General features: G+C 45.5%; 1 protein-coding gene across 5 annotated transcripts in view; it reads left to right on the top strand.

Moving 5' to 3' along the window:
* CAMK1D (calcium/calmodulin dependent protein kinase ID) overlaps positions 1-16,832 on the top strand; it is a 487,292-nt gene that overhangs the window by 437,636 nt on the left and 32,824 nt on the right. For all 5 annotated transcript variants that reach the window (XM_019035268.4, XM_019035266.4, XM_019035269.4 and 2 more), the window contains exon 6: positions 5,077-5,152. In XM_019035268.4, coding sequence (XP_018890813.1) covers positions 5,077-5,152 — 76 coding nt within the window. The remainder of the gene's footprint in view (positions 1-5,076; positions 5,153-16,832) is intronic.

Below are 16,832 nucleotides of genomic sequence, written 5' to 3' on the forward strand. Positions count from 1 at the left end.
GGTGGGCTTTTTCAAACAGTGTTTCAAAGGACCCTTGATTCCAGCAATCACAAGTGAAATTAGAATTCAGGGTATGGGTGTGTGTGCCATTATGCAATTTAAAAAATATTTCATGTTGGTGGAAATGTCATTTCCAAATCAATTTGCTTTGTCTTGTTTGCTGGGTGACATGTCACTTCTATATTCACCCTCTGGCTTTGTTTCCAAGCACAGTTAAGACGGTCACCAGAAGACAAATAGTTTACCCACCTCTAATTGGTTAAAAAATATTTGTATTTTGTTGGTCGATATAACACAGATAAGACACAACACCAAAAAGTGCAAGAAATGTACATTCTTGTTCATATTCTTGACACAAATATGTAAATTTCCATCGCCAATATTGTCATCCTGATATTTACTTGTTTATAATTTAGAACTTTTCCCCTATAACAACCATGGTGTTATCCAAAGCAGAAATCTTATGTATTTTTTTGTTTGTTTGTTTGTTTATTTATTTTAGAGACAGCGTCTCACTCTGTTGCCCAGGCTGGAGTGCAATGGTGCAGTCATAGCTCACTGCAGCCTCCAACTCTGGGCTCAAGTGATCCTCCTGTCTTAGCCTCCCAAAATGCTGGATTATAGGCATGAGCCACTACATGTAGCCCAGGAACCTTTTCTTAACCATATGCTTGATGTCATAAACTTTACCATTTAAGCAGAGTTTCGTGTTTTAAAAATTATTTAAGTGTAGTTAGTCTGTGGCTGCAAGAATCTAAACATCTCGGCTGGGAATGGTGGCTCACGCCTGTAATCCCAGCACTTTGGGAGGCCAAGGCGGGTGGATCACCTGAGGTCAGGAGTTAGAGACCAGCTTGGCCAACGTGACGAAACCCCTTATCTACTAAAAATACAAAAAGTATTCAGGCGTGGTGGCGCACATCTGTAATCCCAGCTGCTGGGGAGACTGAGGCGGGAGAATTGCTGGAACCTGGGAGGCAGAGGTTGCAGTGAGTTGAGATCATGCCACTGCACTCCAGCCTGGGCGACAGAATGAGATTCCTTCTCAAAGAAAAAAAAGAAGAAGAAGAAGAATCTAAACATCTCAAGTAACATCCAAGCATGAAAATTAGCCCCTTGCTTTTCCAGCCTGTACATGCCTTGCACCACGGCCCAGTGTGTCAGCAGATTTGCCAGATTGAGAGTGAAATGTGTCATGTGCCAGTGTCCCTTGATGTGTGGATTTCTAGAAAAAACCATGTTCTTTATTCTTTCTTTTTCTGAACAATGGATGGTGGCCAGTATGTTCCTCATTCTAACAGATGATGAAGACGGGGAGGAGGTTGTTCTTGTAGAGTCCTCCTTCCCACCATCCACGATGCTGGAGAACTGTGAGCATAGAGCACTCACGAGAACACAGAGTATCCGTGCTTCCTAGGCAGGAAGCCTGCTCTGCGGTGGCTGTGGCCTTGTATTCCTGCTGTCTTCCTTGGCTAGGGCATCCGCCTGGTCTTTGCTCAGAGGCTGTGTAAGCAGCTGTTGGAGGCACCGCAGCTTCCTTGTCTGTGCTCCTTTCTTGTGTATCTGTTGCTTTGGGCTTCTTTCTTTACCCCCGCGTTTGTTTCCAAGCACAATTAAGAAGGTCACCAGAGGCCGGGCGCGGCGGCTCACGCCTGTAATCCTAGCACTTTGGGAGGCTGAGGCGGGTGGATCATGAGGTCAGGGGTTCGAGACCACCCTGACCAACATGGTGAAACCCCATCTGTACTAAAAATACAAAAATTAGCCGGGCCTGGTGGTGCACGCCTGTAATCCCAGCTATTTGGGAGGCTGAGGCAGGAGAATGGCTTGAACCCAGGAGGTGGAGGTTGCAGTGAGCTGAGATTGTGCCGCTGCACTCCATCTCAAAAAAAAAATTATGTTTTGTTGGTTGATGTGACACAGATAAGACACAACACCAAAAAGAACAAGAAATGTATATTCTTGTTTAAATTCTTGACACAAATATGTAAATCTCCATCCCCAATATTGTCATCCTGATATTTACTTGTTAATAATTTAAAACTTTCCCCCATAACAACCATGCTGTTATCCAAAGCAGAAATCTTTTATTTTATTTTTATTTATGTATTTATTTTAGAGATGGGGCCTCACTCTGTTGCCCAGGATGGAGTGCAATGGCGTGGTCATAGCTCACTGCAGCCTCCAACTCTGGGCACCTGGCATGGGGCAGGAGGTTGTGTCCTGAAGTTTGCCCTGAGCTCCCAGCACCTCTGTGCTGTTTGATATCTGGTTCTGTGGAGTGGCCAGGCCAGGCTGCTGCGCCATCTCGCTGAAGAGCTTTGCAGATTCTTGTGATCTGGAACCTAGCGCCTCCACCCCCTAACTTAGCTCTTCCCTCCCACCACACGCTGTCAGCTCTGCAGGAGGGGAAGCTGGTCAGCCGTTGCTCTAGGAGCCTTCTCTGCCTCAGGGACACTTTCCATCAGGCCACGAGGCTGGCCCTGGATGGTCCTTGCGGATGTCGTTGCTTCTCACGCCATCTGTGCCTGTTTGGCCACTGGGACCAGAGTGGCAGCTCAGGGGGAGCATGCCTCCTAAATCAGAAAGACATTAACTGTGGTAAATGTGGCTCCCTTTTGTCAGTTCCCATAAGACAAGAGTCTTGAGAAATACGCTCTTAGCAGTCGCGGCGGACGAGTCAGCTATCGCCCGGCCAGCCAAGGACGGCCCCTCCCAGGTTGAGTTCCCTCACTTTGTAGTTCTGTCTCTCATTTTGCTGCCGCGTTGAGGGTGAACATGGTGAAGAAAGGATGTGCAGATGTATTTATTTTGCTCTTGTTTAAAAAAAATAAGAATCTGATAGGAAGTTTGGGGGTGTTGCAGACTAAAGCCAGTTTCGGGGATTATCTGTGGAGTGCATCCCTTACTGCCATAAGCAGAGGCACTCAGCAGTGGTTTGTCTGCCTTCCTGTTCTTGCTCAGGAATATATTTACTGTCAATAGGATGAAAGAGAGGATTTCCCTTTTCGTTTTTCTGCAAAAGAACTTTTCCTTTCCAAGTGTGTCCAACCCCCGGAGGACAGCTTTGAGTGTGACCCAACACAAATTCGTAAATTTTCTTAAAACATTATGAGATTTTTTTGGCGATTTTTGTTTTTTAGCTCATCAGCTACTATTAGTATTAGTGTATTTCATGTGTGGCCCAAGACCATTCTTCTTCTTCCATTGTGGCCCAGGGAAACCAAAAGATTGGACACCCATGTAAACCTAGACTGAAGACGCTCTCACCTTAGCAAACAGTATGTTTGAGTGAAAAGAGCTGCAACAAGGATCAGATTGACCTGGTTTCAAATCTCAGCTCTTTCCTATCTAGCTGTGTGATGTGGGACAAGTTATTTAACTTCTCTGAGGCTCATTTTTCTCACCTATCAGGTGCACTTCATGGTAGTTGTCAGAGTTCAAAGGATTGTAGCAGAAAACATTTATGAATGACTCACTCAGGACCCAGTTCATGGCAGACAATATAAATGAAGTCTCTTCTGAAAGGAAGTTCGTGTAGACGCCACATTCCCACTGGGTAACATTGGCTAACCTGCCTGACCTCTCATACCTCTGTGTCCTACCCTGTAATTTGGGAATAATGGTGACCATGCTGCCAGCACTTCCTGTCAAGGATTGTTGGGGTGAGTGAGTGAATACATCATAAAAGAAGACCTAACTCAGCATCTAACAAGTACCTTGTCAACTCTAGCTATTTGTCTCTATCCTTAAAAATTTTCTGGAAAGTCTGTGCTAAAGACACTGCCATCAGATATGTTTGGGGGCAAAGGAGATTTTACTCAGATTCACTGCCTCTTCTTGTATTTTTCTACACTTTGCACTAACATATACTGAGTGCCAGCTATGCCAGACGCTGCTGGTCACCAGAGTGGGTGGGTAGCCAATGCTGGGCGATGGCCACAGGCCAGGAACAGGGAGTCAGGATCAGTATAGAACAAGCCCCAAGGCCAGTAAAAGAGAATCAGTATAGAACAAGCCACAAGGCCAGGAACAGGGAATACAGAGCAAGCCCAAGCCCCCAGCATGGATGACTCTTGATGAAGAGTGCTTTAGAACCAAGAATGCAAGGTTGAATTGCAGTTTTTCTGTTTCACAGATGAGATGGGAAAATGCAATGAGCATGCTGACACCCTCCCCAAACCTTAGAGAAGGAATTAGGGGCAGGCCTGAAGCAGGAATTTCAGAGGGTAGGCCTTAGCTCTGAGCTCCACTGCACTGTCAGCTCCAGGAGGGCCCAGGGAGGGGCTTCACCTTTGTGACCCCACAGCACCCAGAAGGCCCTACACAGAGGCCAGAAATGTTGCCTTGAGCTGACTTGAGGTGACGTCACAGACTCCAGACCTCAAAATGAGTATTTCTTTTTATGTCAGCCTGATTTGAGTTATAGTGCTTAGTACGGCACTGCCATAAAATAGCCATGTATTATGTGTTTGTTGACTGAGTTCCATCAGTAATCTCGCATCACACACACACACACACACACACACACACACACACACACTCACCCACACACCCCTTCATTTTTTTTTTAATTTACATTCTTTAGATACTGTAGCGTCTTCGTATTTCTTTCTAGTTAAAAACGCCTGTTGAGTGCAGTGACTCATACCTATAATCCCAGCATTTTGGGAGGCTGATGGGGGAGGATTGCTTGAGGCCAGAAGTTCAAGACCAGGCTGGGCAATATCACGAGACTTCATCTCTTAAAAAAAAGAAAAGAAAAATTAGCCAGGCATGGTGGCATGCACCTGTGGTCCCAATTACTTAGGAGGCTGAGGTGGGAGGTTTGCTTGAGCCCAGGAGGTCAAGACTGCAGTGAGCCATGATTGTGCCACTGTACCCCAGCCTGGGCAACAGAGCAAGACCCTATCTTCCTTCCTTTAAAAAAAAAAGCCAACACATAAAATGGGTTATGTCTCTCTACTCAGTTTTTATACTCACTGAAAGTTCAGGCCAAATAGCAGACCCCAAAAACTGTCTTCAGTCTGAGGCATGTAAATTGTCAGGCTGTGTCTTTTCTTTGTCTTTCTGCAGCTCCTGAAGTCCTCGCCCAGAAACCTTACAGCAAAGCCGTTGACTGCTGGTCCATCGGAGTGATTGCCTATATCTTGTAAGTACTGCCTGCTGCCTTGGGTTCTTCCTCTACCGGCCTTTTTTTGTTTGGTGAAATATACATGAAACAAAATTTACCATTTTTAAGGGTACAGTTTAAGGGTGCAGTTCAGGGCCATGTTTAAGGGTACAGTTCAGTGACATTAAGTCCATTCACAGTGTTGCACAACCACCATTACTATTCACTTCTAGAACTTTTCCATCACCCCAAACTGAAACTGTACCCCTTACATAAAAACTCCTTTTCCCTTCTCCCCTAGCCCCTGGAAACCTCTGTACTATTTTCTGTCTCTATGAACTTGACTCTTCTGGGGACCTCATATAAGTGGAATCACACAGTATCCATCCTTTGATGTCAGGCATATTTCACTTAGCAAAACGTCTTCGAGGCCCATCCATGGTGTAGCATGGGTCAGAATTTCCTTTCATTTTAAAAACTAAGTAATATTCCGTTGTGTGGATAGACCATGTCTTGTTTATCCCCTTGGTCCATCGATAGACATTTGGGTTGTTTCCACCTTTTGAGTAATGCTGCTGTGAACACAAGTGTAGAAATATCTGTTTAAATCCCTGCCTTCACTTCTTTGGGGTTTCTATCTAGAAGTGGAATTGCTGGGCCATGTGGTAGTTCTACATTGAATTTCTGAGCAGCCACCATGCAGTTTTCTGTAGCAGCCGCACCACCAATTTACATTCCCAGCAGCAAACACAAGGGTTCCAGTTTCTCCACATCTAAACCAACAGTTGCCATTTTCCTTTTTTTCGATAATAGCCCTCTAGTGGGTGTGAAGTGGTATCTCATTGGGGTTTTCAATTTGCATTTTTGTAGTAGCTAATTAAGCCTCTTTTCATGTGCCACTTTGGCTTTTTAGTGGATACAAACCACTATGGAAATAGTACATCTCCCAAAGAAATCATAATGAGAAAAAAATGCAATGAAAATCTCAATTTCGCCTTTAGATTTCTCATTTCTTCTGAGACGTCTTATCTCCATAACCCAGGAAATGCAATTCTAGGCCATAGGCTTGTTGCAGTTATTTCAGGATCATCAGTTTTGTTTCTTGTTTGTTTTGCTTAAGTCTACTGTAAAGTTATTTTTAAATTACAGTTTCTTTTAGAAGTTATACTTTCAAATGCTTATTATGGAACATACTTTTAGGGTAGGCTTAAGCCAACTTGTTTCTGCAATTGCTAGGAAATGAATTTCCCCATTTCATCACCCCCAAGGAGAAACATTTCCTTGCAGAAAGAGCCCCCTGCACACAATAAAAGACTGCAGGGGATGGTGATTGGAGAAAGTTCTGACAGTGTGTGGCATCCTCTTCTCCTCCAGGAATGCTGGAAACATTCCCCCACTACACCACCACCACATTGGTTTTGGTGCAGTGTCTGAGAAGCAGATGGCCTTTCTCCAGCGTTCAGCTGGGCTGCATTTGTAGTTTAGTGTGGATTTAGGTAACAGTGCCTGTGGATTCTTGTTGTTATCACAGGAGAATTTCATCCATTGCCATATACTTGGCCTAAAGGACTCTCATTTATGGAAATTGGTAAAGGGCAGATTCATCTGAGCTTTAAAACTAACATATTGCACTTACAGAATGCTTTCCCTTTCAAAAGACATTGATCACCTTTTGCAGTTTTATCCTTTTGAGGTGTGTTTCACATCCTTTTGAGAATCTAATGAAAGTCGTGGATCCTATCCCCTAATAAAATCACATGTATGCGCACACGCACACACACACACGCATGCACACAATTTTGCATACCATTTTCTCGGGGGGTGTGGTCATTGTCCTGGGTAAGCAGACACTGGGCAGGAGCCCTGTGTTATTCACCCTGGCTCTCTAAGTCCTCAATTAGAAATCTTATCAGAGGTCCTGCCTCATCCAGCTTGACTATGGAAGCCTTAAGGAAATAAATGCTAGGCCAGGCCTCTTCCTGCAAAGAACTGAAGCTGGTATCAGTCATCTAGAGAAACCTTCCCTGGGGCTGGGGAAAGTAGCCCTTTTTCTGTCCTTCTGGTTATTTGTTCCTTTATGTCTATCTGGACCTTGAACCATGACTATGGTCTGCACGAATGTCTGTGGACTCCCTTTGGGTTTGTTTGTATAATTATTTCCCTAAAGTTACAGCCTTGGGGTGGGGCATTGGTACAGCTCTGGGTAGGTACTTATTGACAGATGCTGCCAGATGTTTCTTAGAATGACTGGGATAAGCAGTTTAAAACTAAGCAATGATGTCTTAGTCAGATCAGGCTGCTACAACAAAATGCCATGTGGTTTAAACCACAGATATTTATTTCTTACCGTCTGGAGGCTGGAAGTCCAAGATCAAGGTATCAACCAATTCATTTCCTGGTGAGGGCTCTTTTCCTGACTTGCAGACAGCCACCTTCTTGCTGTGTCCTCACATGCTGTAGAGAAAGTACAGAAGAGCAAGTTCTCTGGTATCTTTTCTAATCCAGTCACTGGCAAAGCAAACAGGATCATCATGGTTGGCCAAGTGGAGCAGTTGACAGTGGGGAGAAGCCTTGAGTGAAAGCACAGTTCTTTTAGTGAAGAAGGAGGCAGGAAACGTGTTGGCAGTAGGCAACTAACCACGTTTACCATGGACTATAGGTAGTAAGATGTTGGAAAGAGGGCCAGCATGGCTAGATAGTATCAAGACAATACATCAGAAAGCGACATGCAAGAAGTAACCTAGTGCCAGAACAAAGAGAGACTGAGTGGAAAGTTTGGATTTTAACCCAAGAGCAGTAGGAAGGGTTTTGAACAGTGTTGTGATCTGATCCGATTTACATTCGAGTATTATCCCAGCCACTCTGAAGAAAGCATTGGAAGGAAAATGTGGAAGGTGGAGAATGAGTGGGAAGCTCTGGGCAGAGGAACAGTGAGAGGCGCTTCTCCTGGGGAGGCAGTGATTATGGGCAGAGTGGTGAAGAGATCTCAGATATATTTTGGATGTGGAGGATGAAGGAGAGGTAGTCTTCAAGTCTCAATCCAAGGAGTTGGCTTAAATAACTGTCTCGATGGTTAAGAGAAAAGAGAGAGGAATGGTAGAAGAGCCGATTTAGAAGGGTGGGTGAGATCAATAATTTGGTGATTTAGGAGGGGAGGTGAGATCAATAATTTGGTTTTGGATACGTTAAGCTTGAGACCCTTGGGAGATACCCACTGAGTAGTGTATGCACGTGTGGAGTTCAGGAAAGGTCCAGGATAGAGATCCTGGCATGTACTTCTGAGTATGATTTGACAAGTGGTGCACCCAAACCCATATGATTTCCGTATGCACTGCAACATTTGCCAGGGTTCAAGTGTAGTATTAAGCAAAGACATGCCATATTCCTTTGAGTATAAATTTGGTAAGTTTCTACTTGATGGTTTCCTGGTCACACTAGCTTTGCCCCGGAGACTAGTCCCAGATCAATTTCATGACTGTGTCAGACTTCAAGATGGCAGCCTGGGCTTCTGTTTTCCCTAGTGCCTTCCAGAGCTCTGTGAGTCCCAAGCAGAGAATGAGTGGACTCTTGGCATCTCAGTTGTCTTCTGTAAGATGTTCAGACTCCTATGGATGATAGGTCAAATCCTGGGTATGATTGACTGTATAACACGGCTGCACTTGGAGTACCACCAGCCTCAACTTTATTATCAGTAGATCAATCTCCTTATGAATTCATCTTTTCTCACCATACAGATGGTTGGTACTCTGTTGAGAGGCATCGAGTCTGTATCTTCTTTCCATGTTTCACCCTTTGCACGGTGCCTGGAATAGAGAAGGTAATCAATAAATGCTGGTCGTTGACACTAAGAATGATAAGTTTGAGGCTGGGGGTCTGATGTACAGGGAGGCCCATGCACAGCTATAGTAGGTCACAGAATGCAGTGGTCATTGAGGACAGGGAAAAGCACCATCAAGGCGGGTCTAGAAGTTTGGATAAGCAGAGAGATAAGAGCATCAGACAGGACAGGGGAGGGAGGCAAGGACCAGAGCAGGGTGCCGTGGCCTGTGTGAGGGCTCATGAAGCTATCCTCTGACTGTTCTGTAGCCTGGGTTTGTGTCGATGTCAGAGGTGGGCACTGACCCAGAGGTGGGTCTAAGCAGCGTTAGACATCAGAACTCGTTTGTCTCATTCTCGGACTCTTTCTCCTTCCTGTGGGTCCACCGTGCCTGGTCTCCCATTCCCATCTAAAGACTTATGCACAAGGCCACTGAGCAGTCCATGACCAACAGGCAGCATGCCAGGGAGGCCCCCTCCCCACAGGGAAGTCATGGAGCGCCTCATTCTTCCCAGCCACTGTAATGGAAAAGAGGTCAGCCCCTGCAGTGTTTTGGAGCATAGCACTCTTATTTTTTATTTTTGTTTGATAAACCTGTCACGCTGAGATATCAGACTGCAGCCAAAGTGGCCGTGACAAGCCGTGGCACCGAGTTTTCTCCTCTTGCACGCCATATAAACATTCCTCCTTTTGCTGGTGTGTGCACTTGATAAATCGGCCCTCTTTTGGTCTCCATTTATCTACTATTCATCATTTGGAAGGAGAAGTATTTTTTCCTACCAAGGACACTCATTTTTAAAAACCCATGTGATGAGCTCTTATCCTGCCAGGAATCTTGCTTTGGGGATTAGGACTTGCAAAAAACATCTTTGCTCAAATAGCTTATGCTGCCAGGAAGAGCTGAGGACGGCGTGGGTTGCGCTTTGTGATAAGCGTGTTGGTGTCCAGTGTGACGGGCTTGGCTCAGCCAAGACAGCATAAGGTCCAAGGCACAAATTTTCTCAGTCAAGATGAACCTCAGCATCTCACAGATCAATCTTGATTCTGTGATAACATGCGGCCCGTCTTTCTTCTCAGAACTTGAAGGATACTCATTTTTTAAATGATTATTTAATGATCATTTGCCTAAATTATGCTCAAGGATGCTGCGTATTGTGAGGAGACACTGTGAATGTGGGCTAACAGCTGAGAAGGATCCTAAAGAGATTCCCGCTCCCAAATTGGAACAGGCACATCAGAGGCACAAGAGCAGGCTGGACAGGTGGGCTGAACTTGGCCATGGGTGGGGAGACCTCAGACCTCTCTGCCTAGAAGAAACTCTAGGCAAAACGCTGATGGTACTCCGCTTTCTTTAGTGAGCCTCTACATTGCTCACTTTTTAAAATTTACTCACATAAATGTCGATTTGCCTGTGCATGCAGCTGAATTAGCTTTGGAAGAATGGAACAGGGAAGGCCTAATCTGCATGCTTATATCCATGTTCTGAAACAAAAGATGAGCCTCGCCAAGGCAGTTCCCATCCCTTTGAGCAATTGACAGCTGGCTCTTGATGGAATACATATGTTCTAAGGAGAACTTGAGCCCAGGCATCCCCCAAAGAGAATGCAGCGTGGTCACCGAGCCTCAAGCCCTGGGGGGTCGTGATCGCTGTTACTCCTATCAGCATGAGGAGTGCTGACTTTAATAGGGACTGTTCACTGATGTGGCCAGCAGGCAACAGTCGCCTGGTTATATTCATGAGCTTTGTGAGGTGGGGCACGGTGCCTCATTCAGGCCACTGTGGGCCCATGGTCTGGATTTTGGCTTTAGAAATTTGGAAACCCAGTTTGATCTGTTTATTCATCTTGTTCAGACATCTTTGTGAATTGATTCACAGTAACTAGACTCAGAGGAAAAAAAAAAAGACTGGACTGTCCACTTACTAAATCATAATGCAGTTTGTGCCTCACAAGGTAATTGGATATGCATGTCAGCAAACAAACATGTTCTCTCCCTTATAGGAAATGCTCCGTGAGAAACCAAATGAAAAGCAGAAGTTTTCTTTCTTTTGGAACAGGGTATCAGAGCAGTGGAGGCGGGTGGCCTTAGATATTTTCACGAAGCCTGTGCTGGTCTCCAGGCCACCTTCTCCATAGAAGGATGATTCCGCTGAGCAGCTCTTTCTATTGGCTGGGTAGCACAGCTGACCAGTTCCTTTTTTTTTTTTTTTTTTTTTTTTTTAGAGACAAGGTCTTGCTTTGTCGCCCAGGCTGGAGTGCAGTGGTGCAATCATAGTTCACTGCAGCCTTGACCTCCTGGGCTCAAGTCATCTTCCCACCTCAGCTTCCAAGTAGCTGGGACCATAGGAGTGTGCCACTATGCCCAGCTAATTAAAAACAAAACAAAACAAAACAAACTTTTTTTTTTTTAGAGACGGGGTCTCACTATGTTGCCCAGGCTAGTCTTGAACTCCTGACCTCAAGTGATCCTCCCAAAGTGCTGGCATTACAGGTATGAGCCACAGTGCCCAGCCCCTACTGACCAGTTCTTATGACCCCTCCTTTCTTCTGCTTTAAAGAGCAGCCACCAGCCACCCACCATTTCCCGTTATCACTCCAGCATCGTTGTTTGATTTCAGCAGGCATCGATTGTTTGTTATGATTTCCAGTTGACTCATTTTAGTCCATGGATTGCATTTCGGTTTGGCTGCTTTCCAAGGGTTTTCAGAAAGGACCTCATCTCCGCATCACATTCTCTGCCGAGTCCATCCTGGGGATGCTAAATGCCACCTGTGGGTTGTGAGTCCCTGCAGCTTTAGTTGCAGGCAGAAGTTGGGCCATATTTCAGCTTTGTTAAGCTGAGGCAAGGGACTTGAGTCATTGTCTGTGACAATTGGTTTACTACCTCTAACCCCTCAAAATACTCTGGTGTCAAAGAGCAGGTGCAGGAGGTACACAACAGTGAGGGGGGAGACTTCACAAGCAGAGCAGTTGAGGGAAATCGGGCTTTTAGTTGGTGAGGGGAGCAACTCCCTGCCGGTGACCTCAGGCCGTGTGGAATGCACCAACTTCTGTGGCTTTGCCTTCAAAGGCCATGAGGTAGAGAGGGCACCACAGAGCGAGAGGTCAGAAGGTAGTGGCTCACAGCCGTCACTTTTGTGCCCTGAATGGCGTGGCTTCAGGCCAGATGGAGAAACATTTTACTTCCTGTGCTCTTATTTTCATCTTAACCCCATCTCCTAGAAGCCATAGTTTATATAGCAGCTAAAGGCTTTGGGATATTTAGCCTGAAGAATGGAAGGCAGGGGATTGACATCCATTCACTTAACTCACATTTATCGAGCCTAACATGTGTCAGGCAGTGTGATGGGGATGCAGAGATGGATGTATCACCGGCCTGGCCTAGGAGGCACTTACTGTCTGCTGGAGGTGACAGACGGTAAACAAATAAATTACAATCTAGTCTTACCAGCTGCCTGAAATGGGAGGGAGGTGGTGGGGCAGCTCCTAGAACAGAGCTGGGACTCTGCCGTGGCCTGAGGAAGCCTTCCCAGGATAGGTTACAGCGATCTGGGTTTGGAAAGATGGGTGAGAATCTGCCAGGAGAGAGCTAGTCCAGGCTGCGGGAAGAGCTCTGTCTTCAATATCTGCCTAGAGAGATTGATGGTTTATCCTCTCAAGACTCAATTATCTAAAGATAAAATGTGCTGTTTGTGTATGAGAAAAGAGGTGCCATTCAATTAGAAACATAGTGTTTAAAATAGAGTTTGAAGGAGTTGATCGAGCTTTGAACTTTTAATATCTCAAACTTGGGGATGGGGAAAATATAGTCTCTGAATTATCAGGATTTTTCATTCCCCTAGCAGGACACTGTGCACACAGAAGAATCAGGGGCTCTTTATTATGGTTTTAAATATGTATTGGAGGTGCACAGCAGCAGCACTCAGCAGGAGAGGAGCAGGGCATAGATGGTGAAAAGAACCAAGAACATGCACAGGGGGAAAATGCCCAGCTCCACGGTGGGTGGCACAATAGCAAGCAGGTGGCTTCAGGCCCCATTTGTGACGAAGAGAGTAGAGATGGAGGCCGAGAGGGGAGGGATTCCATCGTACACCAGCAAGTCAGGGAAACCCTGGAGGACACGGGTGGGAGGATCCTTGGAAGAGTTGATCAGAAGCCCACGACTCAACGCAACACCATGTAATGTGGTGCACGGTGCCACCTTCCCGCTTTTGGTCTCCTTGCCGTCCACGTTCCAAGGAGTTTTCTAGTCCATCTCAGAAGTGCACTGTTAGGAGTCAGCAAAGAGGACACGCTGAAAGTGCAGTGAAAGGCCTCAGCCAATGGGGTGGAGGGAGCACGACATTGCTCTGGGGCCATTGTCAGCCTATGCAGATGCCTAACTGCTTACCCATCCAAACTAGGAGGGAGGGAGGGAAAGAGGGAGAAAAAGAAGGAGAGAAGGAAGGAAGCTAGGGAGGGAAGGAGGGAGGAAGGAAGAACCTAACCACCAAGTAAGCAAAGTCAAGCTGCAGAAATCTAACTTGGAAATTCTCCATGGGTTCCGCATCATCGGTTAGCACTTGGTGCTAATCGCCTCCAGGTTGGGTGTCTGCACCCCTCATGCTTTGGTGTAAAATCCACCCCTCGTGAGAACTAACTCATCTGCTTTGTCCCAGGTGTGCGCTCAGTTTCACTGTTAGCCATGAGCTGCTCTGAAAGTGGTTTTTTCCCAACTTCCTGCAGATGTGTTTGGCCCTTTAGGAGGAGGCTTGGTACTCTGCACACATGCTCCGGGCTTTCTCAAGGTGGTGTCCATCTGGCTAATGCAGGAATCAAAATGTGGATTTTGCTGCTCACTAGTCATGCTTGGGGATGTGTTTTGTTCTCCCTCCCCTCCTCCCCGCCAGTGTTCAATTTCAGTCGTGCATCAACTTTCTAAGGAGTGGGTTTCCCTTTTCCTCTCTGGTATTCCCTTTCCTTTTTCCCCTAAATCTTTTCCTAATCTGCTTACTCCTTCTCAGTTTTCAAGGCATTGTCTAAACCTCAGGGGGTGCAGCAGGCATTTATCCCCCTTGCATTTTCATCATCAGTACTTTGCTGGAGTCACCCTCTGCATGGTTTGATATGTGAACCATTCCTAGTTTCCCTGGCCTGCTCTCTTGTAAGTTTGCAAGGAGAAAGCTCTGGAAACGCACACAATCAAATATACGGTTGCTGAAATCATTGGATTACATTTTTATAACGATTCAGGTCTCATTGGCCATTAAATGCTATAAATCCAAATAATATGCTAAAACCTGTTTTGGTTACTAAGTTGGCCTTGCAAATAAGTACAAAAGATTTATCAGCTTTTAAAAGCTTTGCTTTATTTTATTATTTCTTAAAGTCTGTCATATTATACAGAGTAAGATGAATACAATTCAGATTTCTTCCTACAGGATGCAGACATTCATTCAATAAACATTTGTTAAATATTGACCGAGTGCCAAGGCAGAGGACAAACAGTGGCCACCCAGTGGTCGCTACATGTGGGCACACTCTGATGTCCTAAGGAGCAATGCCCAGAGTTGACTGATTTTGCTCGTGTTTTTCAGACCCCCATTGGGCCTGGGTTGGCCTTGAAGCTTGCCTAGTGTGTAATATACATGGAGATTTGTTGCTTTGGTCATTTTTATGGCACCTTGGCCTAACTGCATAAAAAATACTCCTTAACAAATATGCCTTTGAGCAGGCGTTCTAAGGAAAGCTTGAGCTATTCTTAGAATTGAGCCATCCATCCTTGGCTAAGTGTTCAGAAATACTGGCACACAAAGATCGAACTTCTAAAGCAGGTTGGGTGCATTCTGTCATCATGTTCATAATACAGCGCTCAGAATAATGACCAGAGGCAGCGTCTCCTTCTGTCCCTTCTGCAGCAGCTTAGAAGGTTATGTCAGGGTGTACGGTTGTTAGTGGGTGGTTCTGAGACATTGCCCAAAATTGTAAAGTATGTTGCATCATTTTCATGGGTAGAGTGTGGGACATTGGGGTGAGTCCTCAGGGCTCATCTGCTCCTCTCTCCACCTCAACATTGCTCTTCCTGATGCTGTGTGGCTGCCCTCGCACTTCAGCATCTTTCAGCTGGAGGAACCTGAGAAGGAGGAGATGGAGTTGGGATGAAAAGGAGAAGAGGGGGATAAGGGTGTGGGAAGCAGCATTTAATGATCACTATGTCACTGGAACTTTCAGATGTAGCATCTCTAGTATCCATCCATCCATCCATCCATCCATCCATCCATCCATCCATCCATCCATATTTCTGTGTGTGTGTGCATCTATCTATCTGTCTGTCTGTCTGTCTGTCTATCCATCTGTCCATCTGTCCATCTCATTCATCTACCCATCCATCCATTCATCCATCCATCCATTCATCCATCCATCCATTCATCTATCTATCCGTCATCTATCTATCCATTCATCCATCCATCCATTCATACATCTGTCCATCTTCTGTTTATCCATTCATCCTTCCATCCACCCATCCATCCATTCACCAATCCATTCATCTTTCTATTATCTATCTGTCTATCCATTCATCCATCCTTCCATCCATCTATCTATCTATCTACCTATTTATCCATCTCATCTGTCTATCTTCCTATCTATATCTATCTTCATTATCATTATCTGTCATCTATCTCTATCAATCTATCATCTATCTATATCCATCACCTGTCTGTATATCTATGTGTGTTTTATGTGTCATACATATTAGGACATGGAATACATGACATATGTTCCAATATTTATATAAAGTGGGTGTTGTTATCCCCATTCACAGAATAAACTGGACTCATTGTGGGTGACTCATTTCCCCAGTGTCACTCACACAGTTCCTGATGGAGCTAGGCTCTGCACCTGTGTCTCCTTTCCTCTGACTTCTTGGCTGAGGAAGACTTGCCACACAAGGAAAAAGTCGCCCTTTTTCCTTGAAAAAATCACTTCTATTCTCCTTCATGGCCTTTTCTCCCAGTTGGATTAAAACAGAAAGTTCTGGGTTGCCATTAACTAATGATTATTCAGTTATCAGTGTGAACTGCTACGTTCAAATATTTTTTCATAAAATATTTTAAAATAAGTGTCAGCACTTTCACAGGTGTTTAGAAAATTCACTTATATCTATTAACTTTATTTTCCAATTTCTCCCCATCAGCGAGGCACTCCTGTCCCCTGGCCAGCCTCACAGAGCCCTGCAAGGTCTCGCCAGAGGGAACTCTTTTGCCTTTGTATCCTCTTGCAGCTTTGCATGGGAGCATAGCGCTGAAAAAGGCTTCTCCGTCCTGTTGGGATTTTCTCAGTATAGACGCAGTCTCATTTTTCTCCAGGCCCTTTCTCCACAGACAGGGCCATCATGATCCTGGCCATTCTCCTCCCATCTGTCTTCAGAAACACAGACTGAGTAGAACATTCCGCATTGATTTTGGAACTGCAAGACTTCTGGGCTGTTCTTCATTTCTTTCTTTCTTTTGAGACAGAGTCTTGCTCTGTCGCCCAGGCTGGAGTACAGTGGCACAATCTCAGCTCACTGTAACCTCCGCCTCCTGGGTTCAAGCAATTCTCCTGCCTCAGCCTCCCGAGTAGCTGGGATTACAGCTGCGTGCCACCACGCCTGGCTAATTTTTTGTATTTTTAGTAGAGATGGGGTTTCACCATGTTGGCCAGGCTGGTCTTGAACTCCTGACCTCATGATCCGTCCACCGTGGCCTCCCAAAGTGCTGGGATTACAGGCGTGAGCCCCCGCCCCCGGCCTGTTCTTCATTTCTTTGGCAGGTCACGTGGCCTCGTCTCTGGCTCTGTTTCTAGAAGTGTGATACAGAAAAATCATGACCGTCTGACTGCAGAGGCAGGTTCTGAAAGAGAACATGCAGGTGTGGTGTTTCCC

This window comes from Gorilla gorilla, chromosome 8 (genome assembly GCF_029281585.2).
Source record: "Gorilla gorilla gorilla isolate KB3781 chromosome 8, NHGRI_mGorGor1-v2.1_pri, whole genome shotgun sequence".
Lineage (NCBI taxonomy): Eukaryota > Metazoa > Chordata > Mammalia > Primates > Hominidae > Gorilla > Gorilla gorilla.